The sequence below is a fragment of the Perissodus microlepis genome, chromosome 14 (genome assembly GCF_051167445.1).
Source record: "Perissodus microlepis isolate ML-2025 ecotype Zambia chromosome 14, ASM5116744v1, whole genome shotgun sequence".
In the NCBI taxonomy this organism is placed as follows: Eukaryota; Metazoa; Chordata; class Actinopteri; order Cichliformes; family Cichlidae; genus Perissodus; species Perissodus microlepis.
Window position 1 is genome coordinate 16,647,537 of NC_140474.1, and position 23,503 is coordinate 16,671,039.

Genomic DNA, 23,503 nt, shown 5'->3' on the forward strand with positions numbered 1-23,503 from the left:
GACCCATTAGTGTAGAAGAAAGACAAATGGCTGCTTTTGTACTCTTCCAGGCAGCACAGAGGGAAGCCTTTAAAGAAGAGCTCAAATGGTTCAGTCAAAACTCAGCTGGACTTCCAAAAACTCATAAAATGTATCAGCTTGATCCTATTTTGGTAGACAACTTGCTTAGGGTTGGAGGAAGGTTGAGAAAGTCCTCAGCATCATTTGCATTGAATCATCCAGTAATCCTTCCAAAGGAAGGCATTGTCACACAACTCATTCTTGACCACTGTCACAAGAAAACGCAACACCAAGGCCGAGGCCAAACTCTAAACAAACTCAGGGAAAGTGGCTATTGGATCATAGGTGGCAGTAGGGTAGTGGCCAAATACATTAAAGGGTGTGTCAATTGTAGAAAAGTGCGTGGGCCAGCTGAAGAACAACGCATGGCTGACTTGCCATTTGACAGAGTGGATCCTTCGCCCCCATTCACCTACACTGGAGTTGATGTTTTCGGCCCCTTCTATACGAAACAAGGTCGAAAGGAATGGAAGAGGTATGGCCTATTGTTTACGTGTTTAAGCTCGAGAGCCGCGCACATTGAGATGTTGGAGGATCTCTCCACTGACGCATTTATAAACGCTTTAAGATGCTTCATAGCAATCAGAGGCACAGTCAGACAGATTCGTTCTGACCAAGGGACAAATTTTGTCGGAGCTAAGAACGAGTTCAAGAAGGGTCTATTGGAATTAGACAAGGAGATGATTTCTACTTACCTAGCTAAAAACCAGTGTGACTTTCAAATGAATGTTCCTGAAGCTAGTCACAGAGGAGGCATTTGGGAACGACAGATCCGCACTGTTAGGAATGTCATGAGTTCTGTCCTAGCCCAAGCCACAGGGAGGTTAGATGACACCTCATTGAGAACTTTCTTCTACGAGGCCATGTCAATTTTGAACCATCGTCCACTCACTACTGATACAATCAACGACCCCAACAGTGCTGAGCCTTTGACGCCTAATCATTTGCTTACAATGAAAGAGTCTGTGCCACTTCCGCCTCCTGGTAGATTTGTAAGAGAAGATTTGTACGCCAGGAAGAGGTGGCGGAGGGTGCAATATTTAACAGAGTTGTTCTGGAGCAGGTGGCGCAAGGAATACCTAACCAGCATTAGTTTAAGACAACGATGGCATACTCCTAAACAAAATGTACAGGTTGGAGATGTAGTGATTTTAAAGGAGGACAATATTCCAAGAAATGAGTGGAAATTGGCAAGGGTGGTTGAAGCCAATGAAGATGATGATGGTTTAGTGCGGAAGGTTAAGATCCAAATAGGGCAAAAGGATCTGGGAAAGAAAGGTGAACGTTTGAAACAAGTCTCTTTTCTTGAGAGACCAGTTCAGAAACTAGTGGTACTAGTTAAAGGGTCTAAACTACAGTGAAGTAGTACAAGGATTAAGAACACAAACATAATATGTGATCTATAAGTTTATTTAAGAAGTGGTTTTTTTTGTAACATAAGTTGATGTTTGATTGTCAATTTATTAAAAATTACAGGATTTAATTTTGTTTAACACATGTAAATAGAAATCCTTTGTAATTTTGGTGGCAGTGTAGCCGTCGCATTGAAATGTAATTATTATGTGATTGCAATGTTCAAAATTTGGTGTTTAATCTGGATTCATGTTGTGTTGTCGCCACCTACTGGTGGGCCTGAGTGTGGCGCTCTGTGGTGCGCATGCTTTGGGGTGATGCTCAATTAAGCGCACATGTCACCAGAGACTGAAGGCTCGAGCCAGAAAGAGAATGCTGGCTTGTGTAAAAGGTGGAAATATAGAAGATATGGACTACAATTGCTCATGAATGTTCAGTAGAAAGGCGCACACGGTATGTTGGTGCATTTACTTTGTGTGTATGTTTTATTTGAGTTGTAATTTTTCTTCTGCTGATGTAATATCCGTATTTTCATTGATCATTTCACCATAGTTTTTCACGGTGTTTGCTGGTGAAAAGAAGATTAAAATACTGGCTGAACATCAGTTGGAGCATGGCCCTTTATTCTACTTCGAACATGAAAAACCTTCAGGAGCAGTTACACCCAGGAAACAAGTTTTTTTTAACCTGTTTACTGAAACATAGTCCAATTATAGTTATATAATGAACATAATGTGTAGACTCTCAGCTTTCATATGAGGGTATCCATATTCAGCATGAATGAAGGGTTTTACAAGTTTCAGCTCCCTAACATGTGCCACCCTCTCCTTAAAGTGGCCAAAAGTATTTGGACGGTTGACTCTAAGGCTATTTCATATGCAGGTAAGGGTAATTCCTTTGTTATGTCCTCACAAATTAAGCAGATAAAAGGCCTGGAGTTAATTTGAGGTGGGGTGCTTGCATTTGGAAGATTTTACTGTGAAGAAACCACATTCAGTCACAGGAGCTCTCCATGCAGGTGAAACAAGCCATCCTTAAGTTCAGAAAACAGAAAAAACTCATCACAGAAATTGCTACAATATTAGGAGTGGCAAAATCTACAGTTGGTACATCCTGAGAAAGAACGAAAGCACTGGTGAACTCAGCAACGCAAAAAGACCTGGATGTCCACAGAAAACAACAGTGGTGGATGTTCGCAGAATCATTTCAGTGGTGATGAGAAACCGCTTCACAACAGCCAACCAAGTGAACAAACTCTCCAGGAGAAAGGCATATCATTATCCAGGTCACAAAGAAAAGTCTGCATGAGAGTAAATACAGAGGGTTCATTGCAAGGTGCAAGCCACTCATAAGCCTTAAGAATAGAAAGGGTAGGACTTTGCAAAAAACACGTCTAAAAAAGACAGCACAGTTCTAGAAAAAGATTCTTTGGAAAGATGAAACTAAGATCAACCAAGTTCAGAAACTCTGTTTTTTAAGTAGAAGGGATTTTAAAATGCGATCGAGTAAGTCATATTTTTAAGTAAGCACATGCTCAACATGGGTGTAGATGTGTGTATGCAGTAGCATGTACTCACAGATTATGGCTACTCATTTTAACATTCTGGGTGTTAAGTGTTTTCATATCAGTCCATCAGAGGTCAGTATTGCATGGGACTATGAAGGAACGCATAGGTCTAGCTGTAAAATGTTTTTTATATTTATACGTAATTTATGTACTTTTATATCAGATGAATACAAATGAGTGTCAGGGATAATGTCCTGGATTTTGTCTTCTATGCTTTTCAGAAGAGACTGCAATGGAATACAGTATGACATCCAAGAGGCTGTTTGCTGTGAAAATAAGCTTCACCCTGGTGTAAGTCTATTTTGCTGTGGAAAGGAGCCTTACAATCCTGGAACAGCCACTTGTTGTAAAATACAACATGGACACAGCACCACAGGTAATCAACTTGTAAAACAACTAACAAAAGAATAATTAAAATTCAAAGTGGAAATTTGACTTTGTGACCTTGCAAGAAATTGGGCACCTTAACAAGGTGAAAATGAGAATTTAATAATGTAAGTATTAGTTAATGGTGTGATGAGCATAAAAAGGTTTAAAGCAGCAGCTTCACTTATGGGGCGATGTGGCTCAAGAGTTGGGAGTTCGCCTTGTAATCGGAAGGTTGCCGGTTGGAGCCCCGGCTTGGACAGTCTCTGCCTTGGTCGTTCTGTCCTTGAGCAAGACACTTCACCCGTTGCCTACTGGTGGTGGTCAGAGGGCCCGGTGGCGCCAGTGTTCGGCAGCCTCGCCTCTGTCAGTGCACCCCCGGGCAGCTGTGGCTACAATGTAGCTTGCCATCACCAGTGTGTGAATGGGTGGATGACTGGGGTCCTTAGGGACTAGTAAAGCGTTATACAAATACAGGCCATTTACCATTTATGGAACAAGATATTACTCCAATGTTGGAACTGCAGTTTGTGGAACATTTGAACTGTATTGGACTAGAAAACTTAATACTTAACGGAATAAACTGGAAACTTAAAAATTATTGCAGCTACTGTCCTGCTAACATAAATAAACCATGTGCAATGATCATGCTTTGAATTTCCTTGGGGTTACAAAGTGCCTCATGGAGATTAGAAACAGCCAAATACAAAAGATTAAAACAAAACTTTAAAAAAGAGCTTTTAAAAAGACCATGCTAATAAATATGATTCGTCCATGGATTCATCTGTTAGCACTTAAACTAAGTTAGGTATTTTCATTTATTCAAAGCTGCTGCAACAGTCCTTTTTTACTGCTCTGTGTGCGTCACTCACACTGACATTCTGCGCAGTAAGCAGATGAAGAGCTTTTAAAAAATGTCAGTGAGGAAATTTTCTCTGAGACATTCACTTCTCCCAAGAGTTAATGGCTCCAGTGCATGATTAAACACTGCGAAAAACACTGGTGCCAAACCACCACAGTCTTCATCAAAAACATGTTTTAAACCCTCAAGAGTTGTGGTTGTGTTTGTTGTGGTTGGTTTATGTAAAAGTGAAACACCCCTAGCTATTTTTAGATTGAGCTTTGGGACTCGTGGAACTTGTGAACCTTCTAGTACTGAGTTAATGCACTTACCATGACACACTTTCAGCTGTTACACAGGGTCTAAGTGAAAAGGTGTCCAAGTGCTGTGACCTGAAGGCGTACAACCCAGTCAATGAAATATGCTGTCAATCAACCATTGTAGCAAAACCTGGACCAATGGCTGAATGCTGTGGTAAAGGTGAGCAGAACTGGACACACTGATGAAAAACATCACATTATAACCATATCAAGGAAAGTTAACTGTCCAGTTAAAAGAAACCTATGAAAATATACAAATTGTTTTGGAGAAGTTTAAATATAATGAGAAAATGTGATTTTATCACAGAATTTTCTGGAAAACAGCAGAAAATTTTTCTTTTAATGTAGTGCAATTGCTTATTCAGTAGAATAATTCAGTAGTACAACATTTGTAGGAGGTAGAAATATAATGAATCACCATGGTCTTTTCCACAGAGGCTTATGATAAGGACAAGCAGTTGTGCTGTGGTCCGAATGAGAGCAAGATGATTCTGATGAGGAATTCCAGTCACCACCAGTGCTGTGGTCACAACCAGTATGACACAGAGACTCAGTGCTGCTGTTCAAATGAGGAAAGCGTGGAGATACAATCAAAGGATTCATCCTGTTGTTTCAAGGACTTTGGTGTATCTGCAGGTCAGTTCAGGACTTAACTGCATGTAACACTGTGTGGGACCAATGAATGAAAGTTGATGCAGTTTGAGTCACTGTACAAATCAGTCTTCGGGGGGGCAGTCTTGGGGGGGGGGGGATGATTGACTAGAAAGTATGCAAGCAAAGACAAATTAGTAAACCTGCCCCAACCATGTGCATTTTCCTAACTTGCAATTCAAAAACAAACAAACAAACAAAACCGTTTCCTGAGCAAATGTGTTATTTTCTGTTTTCCCTCATGCAATCTCTTTGTCTAAAAGTTATTATACAGTAGTTATGTTAAACCAAAAGCTCTATAGGTCATTAACACTGGAACTCCAGTGTTAATTTTGACAGCAAATCTTGACTTTGCTTTAGTCAGTCTGTTGTCTTGTCATTTACGTTTAGTTATAAGTTAGACTAAAAGTAAAAAAATTTGGAAGCCTATTTTTAGTCAACTAAACATCACGAGATTGTAGTAAACTATATCTGAAGTTGATTCAGTTGACTAAAATACAAAGTGTAAAAGTTCGCTGTGATTTTAACAGTGTTTCACACGGTTTAAAAAGTGTCCTTTGTTCTTTGTCATTAAATGCCAAATATGCATGTACTTACTCATCTCTCCCTCCAAAGCATTGACATTTCTTTCATGAGAAACAGGGAGCATGGGAGCAAATTATGATATTTATTCCCTCAAATAAGTTGTACAGTTTCTTGGAGACAGATCAAATGTGCACATTCCTCACATTCCGCAGAAGAAATTTATTTAAGTTTGGGAACTGAAATAGAATTTGTACAAGGAAATGGCTAATGACATCAGACTTAAGAGGCAGATAACAGCACAACAAAAGAATTCAGGTCACCTGATCCAGCCCTAATTATATGCTTCATTTAAAAGAAAAGTTTTTAGCCAAATCTTTAGAGGGTCTGTGTTTTATTCTATTCGGACTCATTCGATTTAATTTTCAATTAGGTTTTATTCATTTAGCGCTAAATCACAACTTTGCTTTAACAGGAAGAAACGTCCATCAGAGCCAGGTTCAGGGAAGGGTGGCCATCTGGCGTGACCATATGGGGTGAGGAGAGGAAGCCAGGACAAAACACATGATGTGGAAAAGAGCCAAAGATTAATAATAACGAAAGCAGAGTAGAATATAAATACATTAGTGGAAAATGTGACTGAAGAAGAACTACTCAAGGCAAGATTCAAGGTCAACTGATCCAGCCCTAACTATATGCTTTATCAAAAAGGAAGTTTTCAACCTAATCTTTGAAAGCAGGGAGGGTGTCTGTCTCCCGAATCTGTCCCCCACATATGAGGGTGCTGAAAGCTGAAGGTTCTGCCTCCTATTGTTCTTTTTCTAAAGGAATTTTATGTTGGTTACTATGAATGATGCGTGTATTTTGACCTGGTCTTTGCCTCTACAGCTCCTTTATGTGGAAATACAACCTTCAACATACATACGCATTTATGTTGTCAGTCAACTGTTGTTGCCAAATCTTCACCACAGCACAGATGTTGTGATAAAGGTAAGCAGAGCTAATCAAAATACAAGTATTTCACTATAAAAAAAAAAAGTATTTAAATGATCTGTTGTATGTGGAACATATAAAACCTGTTTCTTTAAAAAAGTTTAACATTAACTTAATTATGCATAAAGTACACTATATGCATTTCATTTTCTAGTATCTGGTTCTTTTTCCACAGGGACATATGATGTGGAAAAGGAGCTGTGTTGTGGTCCAATTAATGATAAGAAGATCCTTGAAAGGAACTCTACAGATCACCAGTGCTGTTATCATGACCAGTTCAACACAAAGACCGAGTGCTGCTGTTGGAAAAAGGAAAGTGCTGAAGTACAATTGAAGAATTCATCTTGCTGTTCAGAGGAGTCAGCTGTGTTTGAAGGTCAGAACTTGTCTAATACAATTTCATGCACATCTTAGAAATTACATTTGATATTCAACTGAATTTCAGTTGGCATTTTGTATCTTTGCAAAATTCTAGTTGGTGGAAAAAGGCTACATTTACTCCATGATATGGAGCTGTTGTTGTGATTTTGGGATGGCAGCATGGACTGCTAAATCCAATAATCAGAATCACAATACTTTATGACGGCTCGAGGAAATGATGTGGTCCAAGTCATTAACTAGTAACCAGAACAGTAAAAAAAATCCTGAGCATTGTTAGATGTTAACAGACTTCAGCCACCTCTGTCTCTTCCTGAAGAGTGCAGTGGTGTTTAGCCCAGCCCAGTTTATTGTCAATGTGTACTCTAAGGTATTTATACATACTATGTCCACATGGAGTCCCTGGATTGAAACAGGGGTCACAGGTTTCATGATCTTCCTAAAGTCCACAATCAGTTCATTGGTCTTTGTAAGGTTGAGCTGCAGATAATTCTGCTTGCACCACATGACAAAGGAGTCCATGTGTGGTCGAGTACCTGGTACTCTACGTCAATGTATCACCTTCACTGATGCATTCAACCACCGGAGACTCATCAGAAAACTTCTGAAGGTCTCTGTGCAGTGTCTCCCATCAGTGATGTAGAGGGTGAATAGCCCCAGTGTTGTTGATCATCCACCATGTCCACTCGCAGTTTGCCTGTCCAATCGGTTGGGGTTATCAGGTTGCTATATTGCAAAGTAAAGAACCTATAATATTAGAAAGAAACCCCAACAATTGTACATTATCCTATAAGCAAGCACTTGGCAACAGTGGTACTTTTACCAGGAAGCGCTCTCTAGCAGAGCCAGACTCATGAGAGGCACCCAGCCGCCACAACTGGTTGGGGTGAGGGGATAGAGAAGAGAGAACCAACAAAAGAAACAATATGGGAGAGAAAGCCAGAGTTTAATAATTAATAATGATTAAATGGTAGTAGTGTATTAAGGATTAAAATAGAAAATGAGAGATAAAGATGAATGGAGGACAGTTAGTGAACCAGGGAATGCAGACTGGTTAGGAGGAAGTGAAGATAGCTATGAAGAGGATGAAGAAGGGGAGCACAGGTAAAACAAAGGATGACAAGCAGATAGTCTGAAAAGGAACAGAAGGAAGCACACCCTAAATATACACACAAGGTAATGAGGGAAATGCACAACAGTTAGGAGACACAGCTGAACCTAATTAGACGTGGTGAGACAGGGAGACTTAAGGAGCTAGAAACACAGAAACTGAGAGACTAGCAATGATAAATCATGAGGAAATCAAAGATTAACAAGAATAATACAAAACACAGAACACTGGGCCACCGTCCCAGAACCATAACTCCTTTAGATGTATGGAGGTGTCTAGGGTAGAGGGCAGTGGGTTTTTTAAACAGACTGACAGTATGATCCTAGAGAGTGATTGGAGGCCTGAGGAAAGGATAAGAAGTGGATAGGCACTAATTTTCAAGAACAAAGGTAAACCACAACCATTAAATAGCAACTACAGAAGGATAAAGTTGATGAGCTATATCATCAAGCTGTGGAAAAGTGGTTAAGAGGAGAGGTGATGATCAGTGAGCTGCAGTTATTGCTTTGTGCCAAAAAAAGCATTACAGATTCAGTGTTTGCTTTGAGACTGTTGATGGAGAAGTATAGAGAAAGTCAGAGGAAGCTTCAGTATGCATCTGTAGATCTACAAATCAGGGATCCGCTCTTAGCTCCTTCTTGCTGGCCATGGTTATAGACAGGACAACAGGTCAGCCTGAGTTCAGGCAGTGCTGTGAACTATGTGCTCTGTAGTGAGAGAGTGAGGAAAAGAGGCTGGAGACTTGGAGTTATGTCCTGGAAAACAGATGTTAGGCAGGATGGAGTGGGTGTCATGTCAATGAAAGACATTCCTCACTTCATTTAAAACAAAAGTTGCATTCAGGAGAAAACAAAAAAATGTTACAAACCAGATGAGAAGGCATTTTACAATGTTAAATCTTTGAAATCTGTTTTAGACCTAAAGCTAAATGGGTCTTGCATTTTAAAAACGTAAAAATTAGTTCTGTCAGTGTTTATCTCATTAACATGGGGCTGCACAGCGCTAACGTGTTAACGAGCTAACTGCGCTAATGTGTTGACACCATGCAGCCCCACGCACAGGAGGATCTGCGCTAACTCACTAACGGAGATTTGTAGTTATTGCGTTAACGTCATTTTAACAAGATTAACGCTGACAGCACTAGTAAAAATGGAAGATTTGAAACAAATTCAGATGACATTTTTGTCTTGGATATAAAAAAAATTGTGCTTACTCAACTTTTTAGTAGCAAATGTAATGTTTGAAAAAACTGGTTTTTTTTATACATTCCTACCACCAGAGTGAATGAGGCTGAAGTCACTTAATGGTCCAAATACATTATCTCAGAAAATCTTATAGATCAATAGTCAAGATGGGAGTTAGAGTTGAAAAATTCAGCTTTATTTGTTTTCTTCTTGATAGCACAGGTGTTTTTTATATAGAGATAAGTTAATGAATTTACTGTGTAGTGCACCTCTTTCTTTTTCTGTTTATGAGAGTCAATATCGCTCATCCAAGAGTCTTTCTCTTTCCTTGTCATCTATGTGACAGTAACAAATAACAGCATTTATGTGATTTATTTGATTGTTTTATAGTCTTTATTACTATAGGCTTTACAGGGCCTCACAAACCACAGCAAAAACAATAATATGGCATATACTGTTTTCTTAATTTATAAATGTGCATGTAGCCACTTAAATAGAAGCAGTAGCATTCCAACATTAACTTACAAGGCCCAGTCAAAATTTCTGGTACCCATCCAAAGGGTGTATAGTGTAAACTAGGGATGGGAAGTCACAGTGTTTTCTTGCTGGGTTTGGTTTCAGATTTATTTATACTGAATTCCTACATGCAGTGCACAAGAATGGCAAAGATGGATGTGTTTATTATGTTATTTTGGCAAAAACAAATTTAAAAAACAGGACAAAAGACCACAAATCCTCTGAGTCATATTTTCCATAGATAATTCATCCCCAAATGTTTCCATCTACCCTTTCCACCCTCACACCCCTCCTTAGGTCAAAGCAAGTCCAAGGTGGGAAACCAAGTCTGCTGTGATGGCCGTGCATCTGTGCAGAAGCCTTGGATCAATCAAGTAATGCACTCAATACATTGTTTGCTTTTCCCAGGCCTGCCCAGCTGGCTGACTTTTTTCTATTAATGCAAGTCAAAATGCTTAATCTCAAGAAAAATCTAATTGTTTCCAGTGAAGGCTATAAGCTATAAGCACTGTTTTCAGCTTTCAGCTCTTTTTCTTTTGCTCACAGAAAAAGGAAGAATATAATAAGTCCATTCTGGCAAGATTTTTAATGAGATAATTGATTAGAAAGAATTCTGGATAGCACAGGTCCAGAATTAAAGGTAAATTTGAGCAGGATTCAATTGCTGCAAAGAACAATACAATGTAGAGTTAACGGCAGTCGAACCCAGTGATCCCAGTGCAAAAAAGAGCTGTTTTTGTACCACTTTGATGAGAAAGCTCGGAGCTCCACCCCGCTCCTTTTACATGGTTACTCAGGGTGTTTTCTATCTGATATATAGGATGTTTCTGCATTGCTGCACACATTACTGTTTTATTTCTGATTCTTCAAGTGCTGTGGGGACACACCGTTTGGCTCAGCACAACGTGGAGTTCTCTGTTGTAATAAGACCTTGTATGAGAACAGAAATGATGGAGAGGAATGTTCAGAGACGGGTATTCCTTATGACCCGACTAAAGGGACCATATGTTGCTCTCAGTTTCATGGCAGCCCGGGACAACACTGCTGTGGGACAGAAATTTACCAGCCTGATGCTGAGATCTGCTGTAACGGACACAGGTGATTGTGTGTGTGTGTGTGTGTGTGTGTGTGTGTGTGTGTGTGTGTGTGTGTGTGTGTGTGTGTGTGTGTGTGTGTACTAAAGAGGACATGCAAAGATTTGGTGCAAAAAAAAAAGAGGATGGTAAGGAATATCCAGTGTGGGAACTTCTAAAGGGATCAGCTGAAAGAAGAAATCTGTTTCGGGTTGTATTGTATTGCTGATGAAATCTGGTGAAACAAACTATCGCTGGATTACATTTTGTCTCTCAGGACAGCTGTGCTAAAGGGAACCACTTAATTTAATGTTTTCTGAGAGAGGGTGGAGGAAAACTCAGAAAGGAGTGGCATGGGAAAATTACTTTTCATGGAATGTCTCAGTCTGTGTAGTCTCTGACTGGGTTTGGTCCTGTTTTAGTTAAAGTTTATTGTTAAGGGCTATGTTCATGTGTGCATGTCTTTTCATAATTATGTTCTTTGGCTTTCTTTTTAGAGGTTATTATTATTAAATTATCGCCCTACTCAGCAGCAAATAGCATTAAGATTTCAGTTTTTTTCTTTTCATAGTCTGCTCTTTACAAGATGAACTGGTTGAATCTTGGCTGCTCTAATCAAGCTTATTTCCAGCTGGAGTAGCTGTCAAAGTGACAACACCTTTATGTTATTTTCTGGTTTTATGTTTTATTCTATTATCCATTAGATTGTTACATTGTTATGTCTGTTTTTTGTGTTTTATTATAAATTGATTTTCATCTGTAAAATTGCTCAATAAGTACATTTTACTTTTACTTACTAACAGCGGCAGCATTACACATAGCCATAGCCAGCAGCCACTACCTTAATTATAACTAAGCAAGCAGCTAATGTGGCTGCAGGGTAACTGCTAAGAGTTAAATGGCTGACATTAATATGACAACTCCATAGCATGTTACTGTTGATGAAACAGAAGCATTACTGATGTCACAAAATAAATTAATGTTCCATGATGTGAACATTATCAACAGTTTATGTTCAGCTGCTAATGAGGGGAGCATCTATGTATGCCTATCTTTAGCAGTGCTGTCTGAAGTTGCAGAGGAGGCACAGACAGCACTTTTGGTATCGATATTGTTGGAGATAAAATTATAATTCATTATTAATTTTCAGTATTTTCATCTGAGTTAAGTATAGATGAAAATCTTTTTTTTCCTGCCAACACTCTGTTGAAGAAGTTAAGAAGGTATCTTCCAGGGTGAGATCCAGTTAATACATAAGACAAGAGTCATCTAATTCAGAATCTTTTCGGCATACATCTTTATCACTGTCCTTATTGAATCATAACGGTTACCTCTGTTTTCCACCCAGACATTCCAGATTGGAAAATATTCACTGCTGTGGGATTAAAGCCTACAACATTAAAGACCCACAGATGAAATGCTGTGCAGGAACACTGTACAATCTGACACTGTTAGATGAGCATGGACAGGATGCACAGTGTTGCGGATCCCTTCTGCAAAAGCAACAGGTAGAGTTAATATTACTGATGCTATCTCAAGATCTACTCTTTGTTTATGTAATCATGTCTTACACCTTATTAGGTCATAAGATCTTAGAGTAGAAGAGAATGGAATAGAATAGAATTCAACTTTATTGTCTCTCCTACAACATGCAATGATCCAAGCACACTCTGTGGGAGGAGGTATGCAAAATATGGAGAGGGGCTTCCAACCAGTGCAGATGTGCTCCCATGCAGTCCTCAACCCATCTATCTTCTTAGCTAAAAATGTAACGATTAACATCCTTGAAGGCGCGTGCCAATGCACAGCTGAGTCTTGTTCTGATGTACTGCCTTTCCTATGTTGTGACATGTGGACAATGGTCCAAGGACACTTTGGGGGAGGAAATGTGCAAAATACTTTCACAGGAGGCTTGGCTGCTGTGAGGAAGGAGAGGGAGAGATGAAAGGGTGGCTGCTGTTGCAGGTTTAAGCCTTGATTATAATATGTTACAAAGATGGACATGGATACCTGGAGACCTAACAGTGGTCATTCCTCTTACACTTCTTTGAAGTCCGCTTGATGTCTCCCACCTGGGTATATGATGAGTCAGTACATTGTCTGCAGATGTTCCTAGTACACATGGACCATAATAAACCAAAGCTTTCAAACAAGAAGTTTCGTGGTGTCAGTGAGCTGGACCCATAAGCCCCTTTACCATTAGTACCTACTTGGATTGACTTGGCATGGTTTGTCACAGTTTCCAGGATTTTCCATTAGGTCCAGGTGCTTTTTTAGTAGCTGCTCGGCCCGGATTCCAAGCAATCCAAACAGGTACTAAAATATGACGTCGTCAGACTGGTTGCCACGAATTGGGTGGTAGGTAGCAACACTTGATGAGTCATGAGAGTATCTCGTTTGCGAAAATCCATAGTCTGCTTCGAAGTCCACCTAAGTCCACCTGTTGGAGCATTCGTGTCGCATATCAATTGCAATGTGCAATGCACATATATGTTGCTATGACAACAAGCACACAAATAAGGTACTAGTGGGTTGTAATGAAAAACCAGTCAATCCGAGTCAAGTTGTTTCGATTCGTAGAGAGTTGATCCGAGTAGGTACTAATGGAAAAGGGGTTATCGAGTCACACGTAAAAAAAAATTTACTTTGCTCACTGGCCCACTCCAAACTGCTGTCAACTCCACTGCCTTTGGTTGGCTTTAAACCAGTGATAGTCTTTATGCCAACCAGACTTCCTTCCCTCACAAGAATTTCCTCCACAGTTTAGGGATAAAACATCCAAACAAAAGCTATAAAATGTACTGTGTGCTGTGCATTACAGTGCTCAGATTGTTACATAGGAGAAACCTAAAAATCCCCCAGATGCATGGTACAACACAGGAGAGCCAAGTCATCAGGATAAGACTCAGCTGTACATTTATAACTAAAGGAGAACAGACACTCATTTGAAAATCCCACCAGAAAAACAGTTGGTTTAAGAGAGGAGCAAAGCAGTCCAATGACGATCACTGAATAGAGGTGGTGGTCTATGACACCAACTATCAGACAGTCTTGAAATCCCTTCCCTGGTGTTTCAAACCACACTTGAAGCACACCTTGAACCATGTGATCTTAATAACTCACATGATTGCATGGTGGGGTAGTGTCTCATAAGAGATTCACACTTTGGCTTTAATTACCATAATGACACTGCTAGATTTGCACACATTTGCTGTTATTGAAGTCACTTAAGACTAACATGGACTGAATTACTGTGAATCTACACAGACATACAAAGCTGATTTTAGCTGATGTAGCAACATTACTGGGTGAACTTGACATTAACTAACACATTCCTCAAAAACTCCAAACAATTATGTTTATGTATAATTGTATAATTATGTATATAAAGAACACTATGTCTTTTTAAAACCAGGACATTTGCTGCTCAAGTGAGGACAGAGAAGTGCCATACTCTGCTAAGACGGGATTCAGATGCTGTGGTCACCTCTACTTCAACACCACCCTGTGGTCATGCTGTGCTGAGCGGCTGAGATCAATCCATGAACCAGGACAGGATTGGAGAAAGATGAATAATGGTCTGTCATTTCTACTTAAAAGTCCTCTCACAAAGTAGAACTAAATTTTGTGTCATTTGAACTTAATAGCAAAGCTTAGATCATGTATTTCACCTGTTCTGTGTCTATAATGTTCTTTTACAGAATCCAGACTTCAATCAGTGAATAATATGAACAAAACTGATCTTTGCAAAAAAAGTAGGACATCAGTCTATATGTAAATTTAAAAAACAAAACAAAACATTGGAGCAAATGCTGTTTAGGAATTTATGGGGGTTTGTAATGCAATGTATTTGTGTGCATCTCTGTTTAGTGCGCATCGGGACGGTGGAAAGTGTCTCTCTGCATAGCATTGTGTTCAAGAGCGTGCTGAAGATCCGTGGAAAGAAGGCCAAAGTGAAAGCGTTGCCTTTCCCTTATATCTTGAAAACAGATGATCACTGCAGCTCACCCAAACTGATTCCTGGGAAGACCTACTTCTTTAACAAAGTTAATGTTTTCACCGATTCCAACCATGACACTGTTCTTCAGTCACTCCACTTCATTTTTTCTAAGTGTTCACCTTAGATCACCAGTTGCTGATGGATACATATTACTTCTTACTCACACACTGATTTACATTTTTTCACAACAGCTATTACAGAGATGCGTTGTCACATAACGGTCTGTTACCTCTAAAACAATCAACCGTAAAGGTACTCATCATCATAAAAAAATTAAACCTGACGTTTTACCAGCAATACCAGCAGCAAAGTTGGTGAAAACCAACCCAAAGAGATCTTTTCAGTTCATCATTGCTTTTCTTACTCATTCAGGCTCAAAATATGACCTGTTTGCTTGGATTAGCATGCACTCACCTTGAACATTGCTCTGGATCCCACGGATCTTCATGAGCTTTACTGATCTTTATTTTACCTTTTCAGATTTTTGAATAGGTTTGAGTTTGCATTTGCAGCAGTGTTGCACTGCCAAAAATTTTAGGCCAGTCACTTTTTTTTCTACAAGGTGAGATCAGTTATTGTTGCACAAATAACAGTTGGGGTTTTTTTTTGTTTGTTTCTTTTAAAATTTTCTATTACACAGATTATGTAACTTGAGTAAAAAGAAAAACAAAGCTAGTTTGCCAGTAGCAGGCAACCATTCACCTTATTTAGAGACTATGATGCACAATATTACTGCAATACAGACAAATGTGATGTAAGTATACAATGCATTACTTTTTATATCACACCCACACTGCGTACTTATTTCATTAAGAAAATTACATTGTGTTTCCAAAACAGCAGTATCAGTTATTAGTGATATTACTTATACATTGTTATCAATATATTATACATTGTTTTTCAAATATTGCTTCACTTTTTACTTTACTCTGCCTGTATTCAGCCAAACCATGTTCCTCTTTGGTGTAAGATGACCCAAAAATATGGGGTTATTTTTGTGCCACTATTCTGAGTGCACGTAAAAAAATTGCAAACATTAGAGTATTAGAGTACATTGAGTAAGAACAATGTACTTCAAAGTGTAATATTTACTGAACTTCATATTGTAGTCAGTCACACAACTTAAAGTAATAACTGAGTGTAACACAGCCAATTGGTACACAGTGTTGTTCAAATCTAAATCTGTAATATATGCAATAATGGAATATGATCACCAACTGCCAAAGTCTGAAACAAAAAGAAAAAGCTAAAGAAGCAAACAGTATATCAAAGTTTGTGCGAGTCTGTGATCAGCAGTAGCTGACACCTTAGCAGTCATTATAGCAGGTAGCACACAAGAATAGCATACAGCTCTGTACTCAAAGCTGCTATTAGCTAATATAGTTTATCTTTTTAAAAATTGGGGATTATTATTTTTATGCTTTTATTTTCTGATTCGTGCACTAAACTAAATTATAAATGGCGACTGTTTGCACATCATTAACCCATATAACTGAATGTATACATGTTCTATTAATGGCATTCTTTTATTTTTATTGATTAAGCTACTAGATGTACTCAACTTGCCATTTATCATGAAATATGCTTCAAGGACCCAAAAGACCACCCAGAGGTCACATTTAAATGTCTTGGGTTTGTTTACTTGTAACTACTAATTTTTGTTCTCCTTGGTTTAAGCTACATTTCTTTTATTTGGAATATGTTTGGCATGTATTTCACTGTATGTTTCTTCACAATATATAAGACACACCTTTAACCCAGAGAAACCCTGGAAACGTTGAAGGCACACAATTTTATATTTTGCATGTTTGAGTGAAATTGTAGGAGGTACTGTTCTTTTAAGGATAAAGCTTTGAATAAATAAATATAACAGCATGTTGTGTTTTATCTTATTGAATTGATGGTCTTAAGGTTGGTCTTGCGATTATTCATGGATCAAAAGATAGTTCCAGCTGGAGATGAAATGAATACAGAAATATGCTACTTTTTCAAAGTTGTGACTCTTGTGCCAAAAATCCCCTGAAATATAGATTTCAAAATATGTGGGCTTAAAAATCTAACACTGGATTTGTCGCCTCTCTGAATGACAGAGATTTACTCACCCGCTATAACTGTGTTAATGCTCTTGTAAATCTTTGGCCTCTTGTCCCCATGTAACAGCTGTCTGACAGAACATGCTGTATTCCCCTTGTTTCAGCTACTTGAGTGGACTCAGTAGATTGTTTAAGTTAGAGTCATTATAATACTGACAAGTCAAAGTTTATTGTATTTTTTAGTTCATGGGGAGGACGTGTTTCATCAAAACTTTGTTCCTAAATCTCTCATTTAAGGTGTTGCATGTTGTCCATGTTGTTTACGTTGACTGCTTAACAACAAATGACATTAATGGAGGATTAATCCTTCATTAATGTTTCAGAGAGCAAAGAAGGTGATTTTTTTTAGGTTTTACTACACTTGTTTGTGAAGAAATACATCTATTATCAAATAAGACCATCTCCCATTTCACCTAAGACATGAAAACTGTCACAGGCAATGTTTGGAGTGTGTAGTTGAAGGGAATTGAGAAAAAAACTAACAAAAACTTAAATTGGGGACAGCTAAACATAAGCATATGAGATAAACAGAAAGCACATTATAGAAACCTGAAACCCGGAGAAACCTGGGGACTTGGAAACACGAGAAGTACAGCAGTGGATGATGAACAAGAGAGGATAAGCACGTGATGAAGAGCAGAGGTACGCAGATGAAGCATTGGGGATGACAAATGGACAATCTGACAAGGCGCAGAGGAAAGCACACATTATATATACACACACACAAGGTAAGGAAATGCACAACAGGAGGGAGACACAGATGAACATAATAGACATGACGAGACAGGGAGGAAGCAAAACAAAATGGATTAACGTAGGACACAGGTTGGCAAAGATAAACAGGATAACAGGATAAACAGGAACACATAACACCGGAACAGAAACCGAGAGACTAGAAATAATAAATGAACTCAAAGATATAATAATTCAAAATATTAAACACTGGGTCACCGACCCAGGACCTTGACAAAAACAAACAGCCATCCACCCATGTTCTTCCGCTTATTCAATAATTATTCACTAATTATTCACTAATATATCATTAAAAAAAAATCCTCATCACTAACCTTTACTGTTATCAATATTAATTATCAATAATAATTAAGACTCGAGGTACAAAATGTGCATCACCAATTACCTAACATGCACATGTTTTAACTGTCGGAGGAAGCCAACAGTCCTCAGTAGATGTACAAAATGTGCAGTAGCTACAACAGCATAACGGTTTAAATATTTTAATTTTTGTGCATTCAGGGTCACTTATGGAAAGGTTTTTAAATTAGAATTCAAAATATAAAGATAGATGTTGCTGGGTTTAAAAAAAAGCATGCCTTGCAAGAACAAACAGACATGAAGTAATTACAAAAATTATTTTTTTTCTTTTAAAAAAGAATAAGATGAAAATTGCTCTCTCTTGTTGTATTCTGTTTGTTTGGGGGTGTTTTTCTGGTTATTGTTATTGGTGCAAGTAAGTGACTGTGTAGAAGAGAATTCAGGAAGGCTCCAAGCCAATGGTATGTCTCTAACCCGGTGCCTTTTTGTTTAATTTTGGCACTCATGCTCATTTTGTTACATTCCAGTTAGTCCCAGATTTTCCAATGGAAAATGTTACAGTATTTACATGAGATGGATTTCATACAAGAGGGAAAATACCAAACATATTACAGAAAAAATTGGCAGCTTTAAGGGACACAACTAAATTCTTAACATTCCACTGAAGACTAGGCAAAGAGACCTGCTTCCTTCTTATTTCCTCCACATTACTCATGAGAAAGAGTAAAAGCCCTCAAGATGGATTTGAACCCAGATCTCTGCATTAGCCTTAGGCCCAGTGAGTTAAATCAGCACCAATATGTTCAAAATCCATTTCACATCTTACATTAAAAAAAATTGTACCAACTGTATAATTGATTGATGCTGTAGAGCTGTTAGTCAGTGGGACAAAAGGTTAAAAAGACACCAACATCAAAATGTATTCTTTCCCTATGGGAGTACAGACATTCTAATGCAGTCTCATCATTAAGTCATTAAAGGCAAACAAAAGGAAGGACAGAGGAAGGCCTGCCTATGCTGTGGCATTTCTTAATCAAGGTCAAGTTATAATTCAAGGATGCATGAGTACAATGAGTGATAATACAATGGGTGCTTAATAATATTTACCACAAATGCACAGATTTTGTACAAATCTATATATAATTTGTTGGGGAAATGAGTAAAGTTTGGCTAGCACACCACCAATTAATGTATAGCGGGCGAGGTCTTGGTCTTATAAAGTTAAACTCCTGATAAATAATAACTAAAAAATAACTGGAGATTTTAAAACCACAGAAAAGTAAATCAAACAGTCTTCCACTACCATAATGTATTTTAAATTGTGGACTTGTAGCCTTGATTTTTAGAGTGTTGCATTGACTATTCAGGAGTCACAGTCATTTGTGTATGAAACATAATTTAAATAATAACAGATAAATAAACTAATAACAAACTCTTTTAAAATAACAGAATTCTTTTAAATACTTGGAGGTGTCAGCTGAGATGCATTGATGTATTTTTAATGGCTCTAACCCACTTACATAAAAGCCTTTTATTACTTGTTCAAACCTTATATTATAAGGTAGACCCTTAAAACTCCATTTTAACAGGAAGAAACCTCCAGCAGAGCCAGGCTCAGGGAGGGGCAGTCATCTGCCATGACCACATGCTGTGGAAGAGAGACAGAGATTAATAACAAGTAAGAATCAATGCAGAGAGGTCTATTAACACATAGTGAGTGAGAAATGTGACTGAAAAAGAAAGACACCCTGATAATAATGAATTACAGTAGTCCAGCCTAGAAGGACATATCCTGGTAAGAAAAAATGACTCCAAGCGTCCTCGTTTTCTGGCATCATGGATAGATAAAGTTGGTTGTCATCTGCATAGCAGTTACAATGTATGCTATGCCTTCTGGTAATGCTGCCTAAGGGAAGCATTTATAATGTAAATAGGTGTAATTTTACCTATTTTAACTCCATAATTAACCTAAGCATTTGAAGAGGACTCTCCATTTACATGAACAAATTAGACAAATCACACAAACCACTGCAGCGCAGTACCTGTAATACCTACAGCATGTGCTCATCGCGCTAATATTACGGTCAACAGTAGGCTATTGAATGCTGTACTGAGATCTGGCAGGACAAGCACAGTGATGAGTCCACTGTCAGAGGCCATAAGAAGATAATTTGTAACCTTCACTAAAGCTGTTTCTGTGCCGTGATGAGCTCTAAAACCTGACAGAAACTCCTTATATAAGCCATTCCTCTGCAGATGATCTGTTAGCTGTTTTACAACTACTCTTTCAAAAACTTTTGAGATGAAAGGAAGGTTGGCCTATAATTAGCTAAGACCGCTAGGTCAAGAGTTTACCTACTGCCAGCTTGAAGGTCTGTGGTACATAGCCAATTATTAGAGACAGGTTGATCATATTTAAGACTGAAGCAGTAATTAATGGTAGGACTTCCTCGAGGAGTCTTGTGGGAATGGGGTCTAAAATAATATATAATAACTTATAATTATATATTATATACAATTATATAATAAATAATTACTGAAGTCAGCTGGAGAAAAAGACTCAAAATAAATATCAATGGCACTGAAAGTAGCTGTAGATAATGTTACTATGTTGTTATCTGTGAGATGATTATGTGAAAAAAAGAAAGTACACTCTTTGTTAATAGCAGTGTTGGGCAAGTTACTTTGAAAAAGTAATTAATTATAGTTACTAGTTACTTCTTCAAAAAAAGTAACTGAGTTACAAGATTCTAAAAGTAACTGATTACTTGAAAAGTAACTATTGAGTTACCTTGAAAAAAATGTTTAGCCCTCTAGGGTAGAAAAAGTTATATTTATATAAGTTTACATATTTATAAACTTATATAAATGATTTACTGAAGCATTCTTTATACTTATATATATTTATATAAGTTTTTTACTGTAACAACCACAAACATGTTTATTAAATCGTATTTCATAACTTTAAATGCAAATATTAATTGTCAATTTTAAAATCATATGCACAAGTTTTGCAAACAAAGTTTTTTGCAGCCATTTACCTTTTACCCTTTTTTTTTAAATCACCATTTCAAACTATTTACATAACAATCAGGTGTTCTGCATTCAATAAGATGCCACACAAATTATTTGTACCTGATACCTGCAGGTTTGACAGCAGGGGGTGTATCACTCCTCCTGTTTTCTACCTGAAGACAGCAGTCGTCTCATTGTTCTGACAAACAACACAAAACTATCCACAACACTACATACTAACTACACAAGACAACACATTAACTACACACTCCAAACATGCTAAAGTCACAAATCTCTCACATCTCAAAACTGGCTTTCTCTTTCTTTCTGCTGTCTTTCTCTCTCTCTCTCTCTCTCTTGGTGTCACTCCTAAAACTTCCCCCTCTTCCCAAACAACCAAAAATCATGCTGCCATATAATTTTTTGATTGGTCGGTACATTTTTCCACCAACACAAACGGGCTGTTTTTTGTTTTGTTTTTTTATTTTTTGGTCATAAGCAGAGAGTGCTTGCTAGCGCTGTCCTTAGACAGTAAACATGATGAAGCTATTGAGGAAAAAACACGTATATATTGTTTATCATGACTCTGGTTTTACGTGGCCTATCAACACAATTTAAAAACTGGTATATATCACCTTGTTGCTTTGTCCTCTTAAAGTCATGTGATTGCCTTACCACGACTACTTATTTCTTCCTCATTCAAGCAGCAGCACTCATACCAACTCATACGGTTGTTTTGTCCCCCTAGCTCCAGGTGTTGTGCCAAAAAGTGATCATCTGCCCGAAAGTGATTGCCATCCGTGGGAGCACGCAGCTGCTTAAAGCTGTAGCGCCCAGATTACTTACAGCTATACTTCCGTGCAACTGATACAAGATGCGGTAAGCTGAACACAGCTCCAACTGTCTGTTTGTTGAAAAATAGTAACGCGACCGCATTGCATTTTCTTGTTAGTAACGGTAACGGCGTTGAAACAATAGAAATAGTAATTAGTTAGATTACTCGTTACTGAAAAAAGTAACGCCGTTAACAACGCCGTTACTTGTAACACCATTATTCCCATCACTGGTTAATAGTGTTGAAGATTTTTATCTACGTGCAAGCAGAAATGTTTAGAAAAATATTCTAAAATCACAGGTATAGCTACTCCGAGCAAAATGAACACTGCCACTGTTTCACTATTGCATATTACATATTTTAATATCAACTCATGTTACTTACACATAGTAATGAGAAGGAACTGACAGGCTCTTAACTGATCAAGGCAGCTAAATGATCTGATGCAAATGTGATTCAACATTTTAAGAGTGGGTAATATGTCCCATTCTGTAAATGTTGTTAATCTTTACTTTATTTAAGGGAGCTCGTTGTCACATTGGCAAGGCACAGAGCCCCATAGCTAATACTATTTTGAAGTGACTTGAGCAAGGTCAAGTGGCTCATAAGTAACACATAACTACATGCATTGGGTGTATATAGTACCCCCATAAAGCGAATTGTGGGCTCAGGGGTCTAGTTCAGATGCTAACCCTAGCATGAGTTTACAACTATTCACAGATGAAAGACAAAAATGTGGTCCTACATGGCATTTGTATTAGACAATGCTTAAGTGTCCAATCAGTAAAAATCAATATTTAACTTTCCACCATAAAATCCTAACCTGACTATGGCCCAAGACATATTTCATTTACTAAGTCATGTGTCATAAGTAAACTGTATGACAAATGATATATAACAGTCGGGTCTAAATTGACTTTATACTATGCAAAACCACAATTTACATTTTCAAGTGTGAATCTATTTACCCTTTACATGCTTTAAATTCAGAGGATGAACACTGATTGCTGAAATTGCAAATGCCAAAACAAAGTGTACCCTAAAAGAAACTGTATTTTGTTTGTTTGTTTTTTAACAGTCATCATTCTACCGTAATTTGGAAAAACAGCATGCTACTGCTAGAATTCTGCCATCAATTTACAGAAATTTCTAGGAGTGTATATGATTGGAGCAGAATTAGTTGACAACATAGGCATCTAAAGACTATAAAAAACTTGAGATTTTAAGATATATTCTTGCAGTTTGTGATTTTGCAACAATTTATGGCACCGCTTTGACGTTGTAGGGTGTCAAAATGAAAAGTGTTTTATATAATACTTCATATGGTTTCTTGACATTTTTTTTCGAGGTCAACTTTGACCTTGGGTCAATGAAGGTCAATGTCATATGTTTAGGCAACATACTTACTCATGTCCACGAAAAGCCTGTAATATTATTTTGTATTTTAAGGACGATACATAAAAATTGTTGTGTTTTTACAGATCATCGTGGGTTATATAAAATGTTAACGATTTTAAGATTTGGTGTTACCTTGACCTTCATCCAATTTTTTTACCTAAATTAAATCAGCTT

General features: G+C 37.9%; 1 protein-coding gene across 1 annotated transcript; it reads left to right on the plus strand.

Moving 5' to 3' along the window:
* The first annotated feature begins 425 nt into the window (after positions 1-425).
* On the plus strand, positions 426-16,794 carry LOC146373740 (uncharacterized). The gene is made up of 13 exons (XM_084950138.1): positions 426-535; positions 629-883; positions 3,202-3,356; positions 4,536-4,667; positions 4,943-5,143; positions 6,569-6,670; positions 6,849-7,049; positions 10,160-10,236; positions 10,734-10,960; positions 12,284-12,443; positions 14,351-14,513; positions 14,637-14,690; positions 14,806-16,794. Exons 1-13 carry the CDS (start codon positions 426-428, stop codon positions 15,057-15,059), a joined length of 2,091 nt encoding a protein of 696 aa, XP_084806264.1. The 3' UTR covers positions 15,060-16,794.
* Positions 16,795-23,503: the final 6,709 nt, after the last annotated feature.

What these genes read in the sequence shown, in the direction of transcription:
- LOC146373740 (XM_084950138.1), top strand. Translation starts at nt 426, where the DNA reads ATGGCTGACTTGCCATTTGACAGAGTGGATCCTTCGCCCCCATTCACC. An exon ending in CTAGCCCAAGCCACAGGGAG is followed by an intron (nt 884 to 3,201) that starts GTTAGATGACAC and finishes TATGCTTTTCAG; the next exon opens with AAGAGACTGCAATGGAATAC. An exon ending in GCACAGATGTTGTGATAAAG is followed by an intron (nt 6,671 to 6,848) that starts GTAAGCAGAGCT and finishes CTTTTTCCACAG; the next exon opens with GGACATATGATGTGGAAAAG.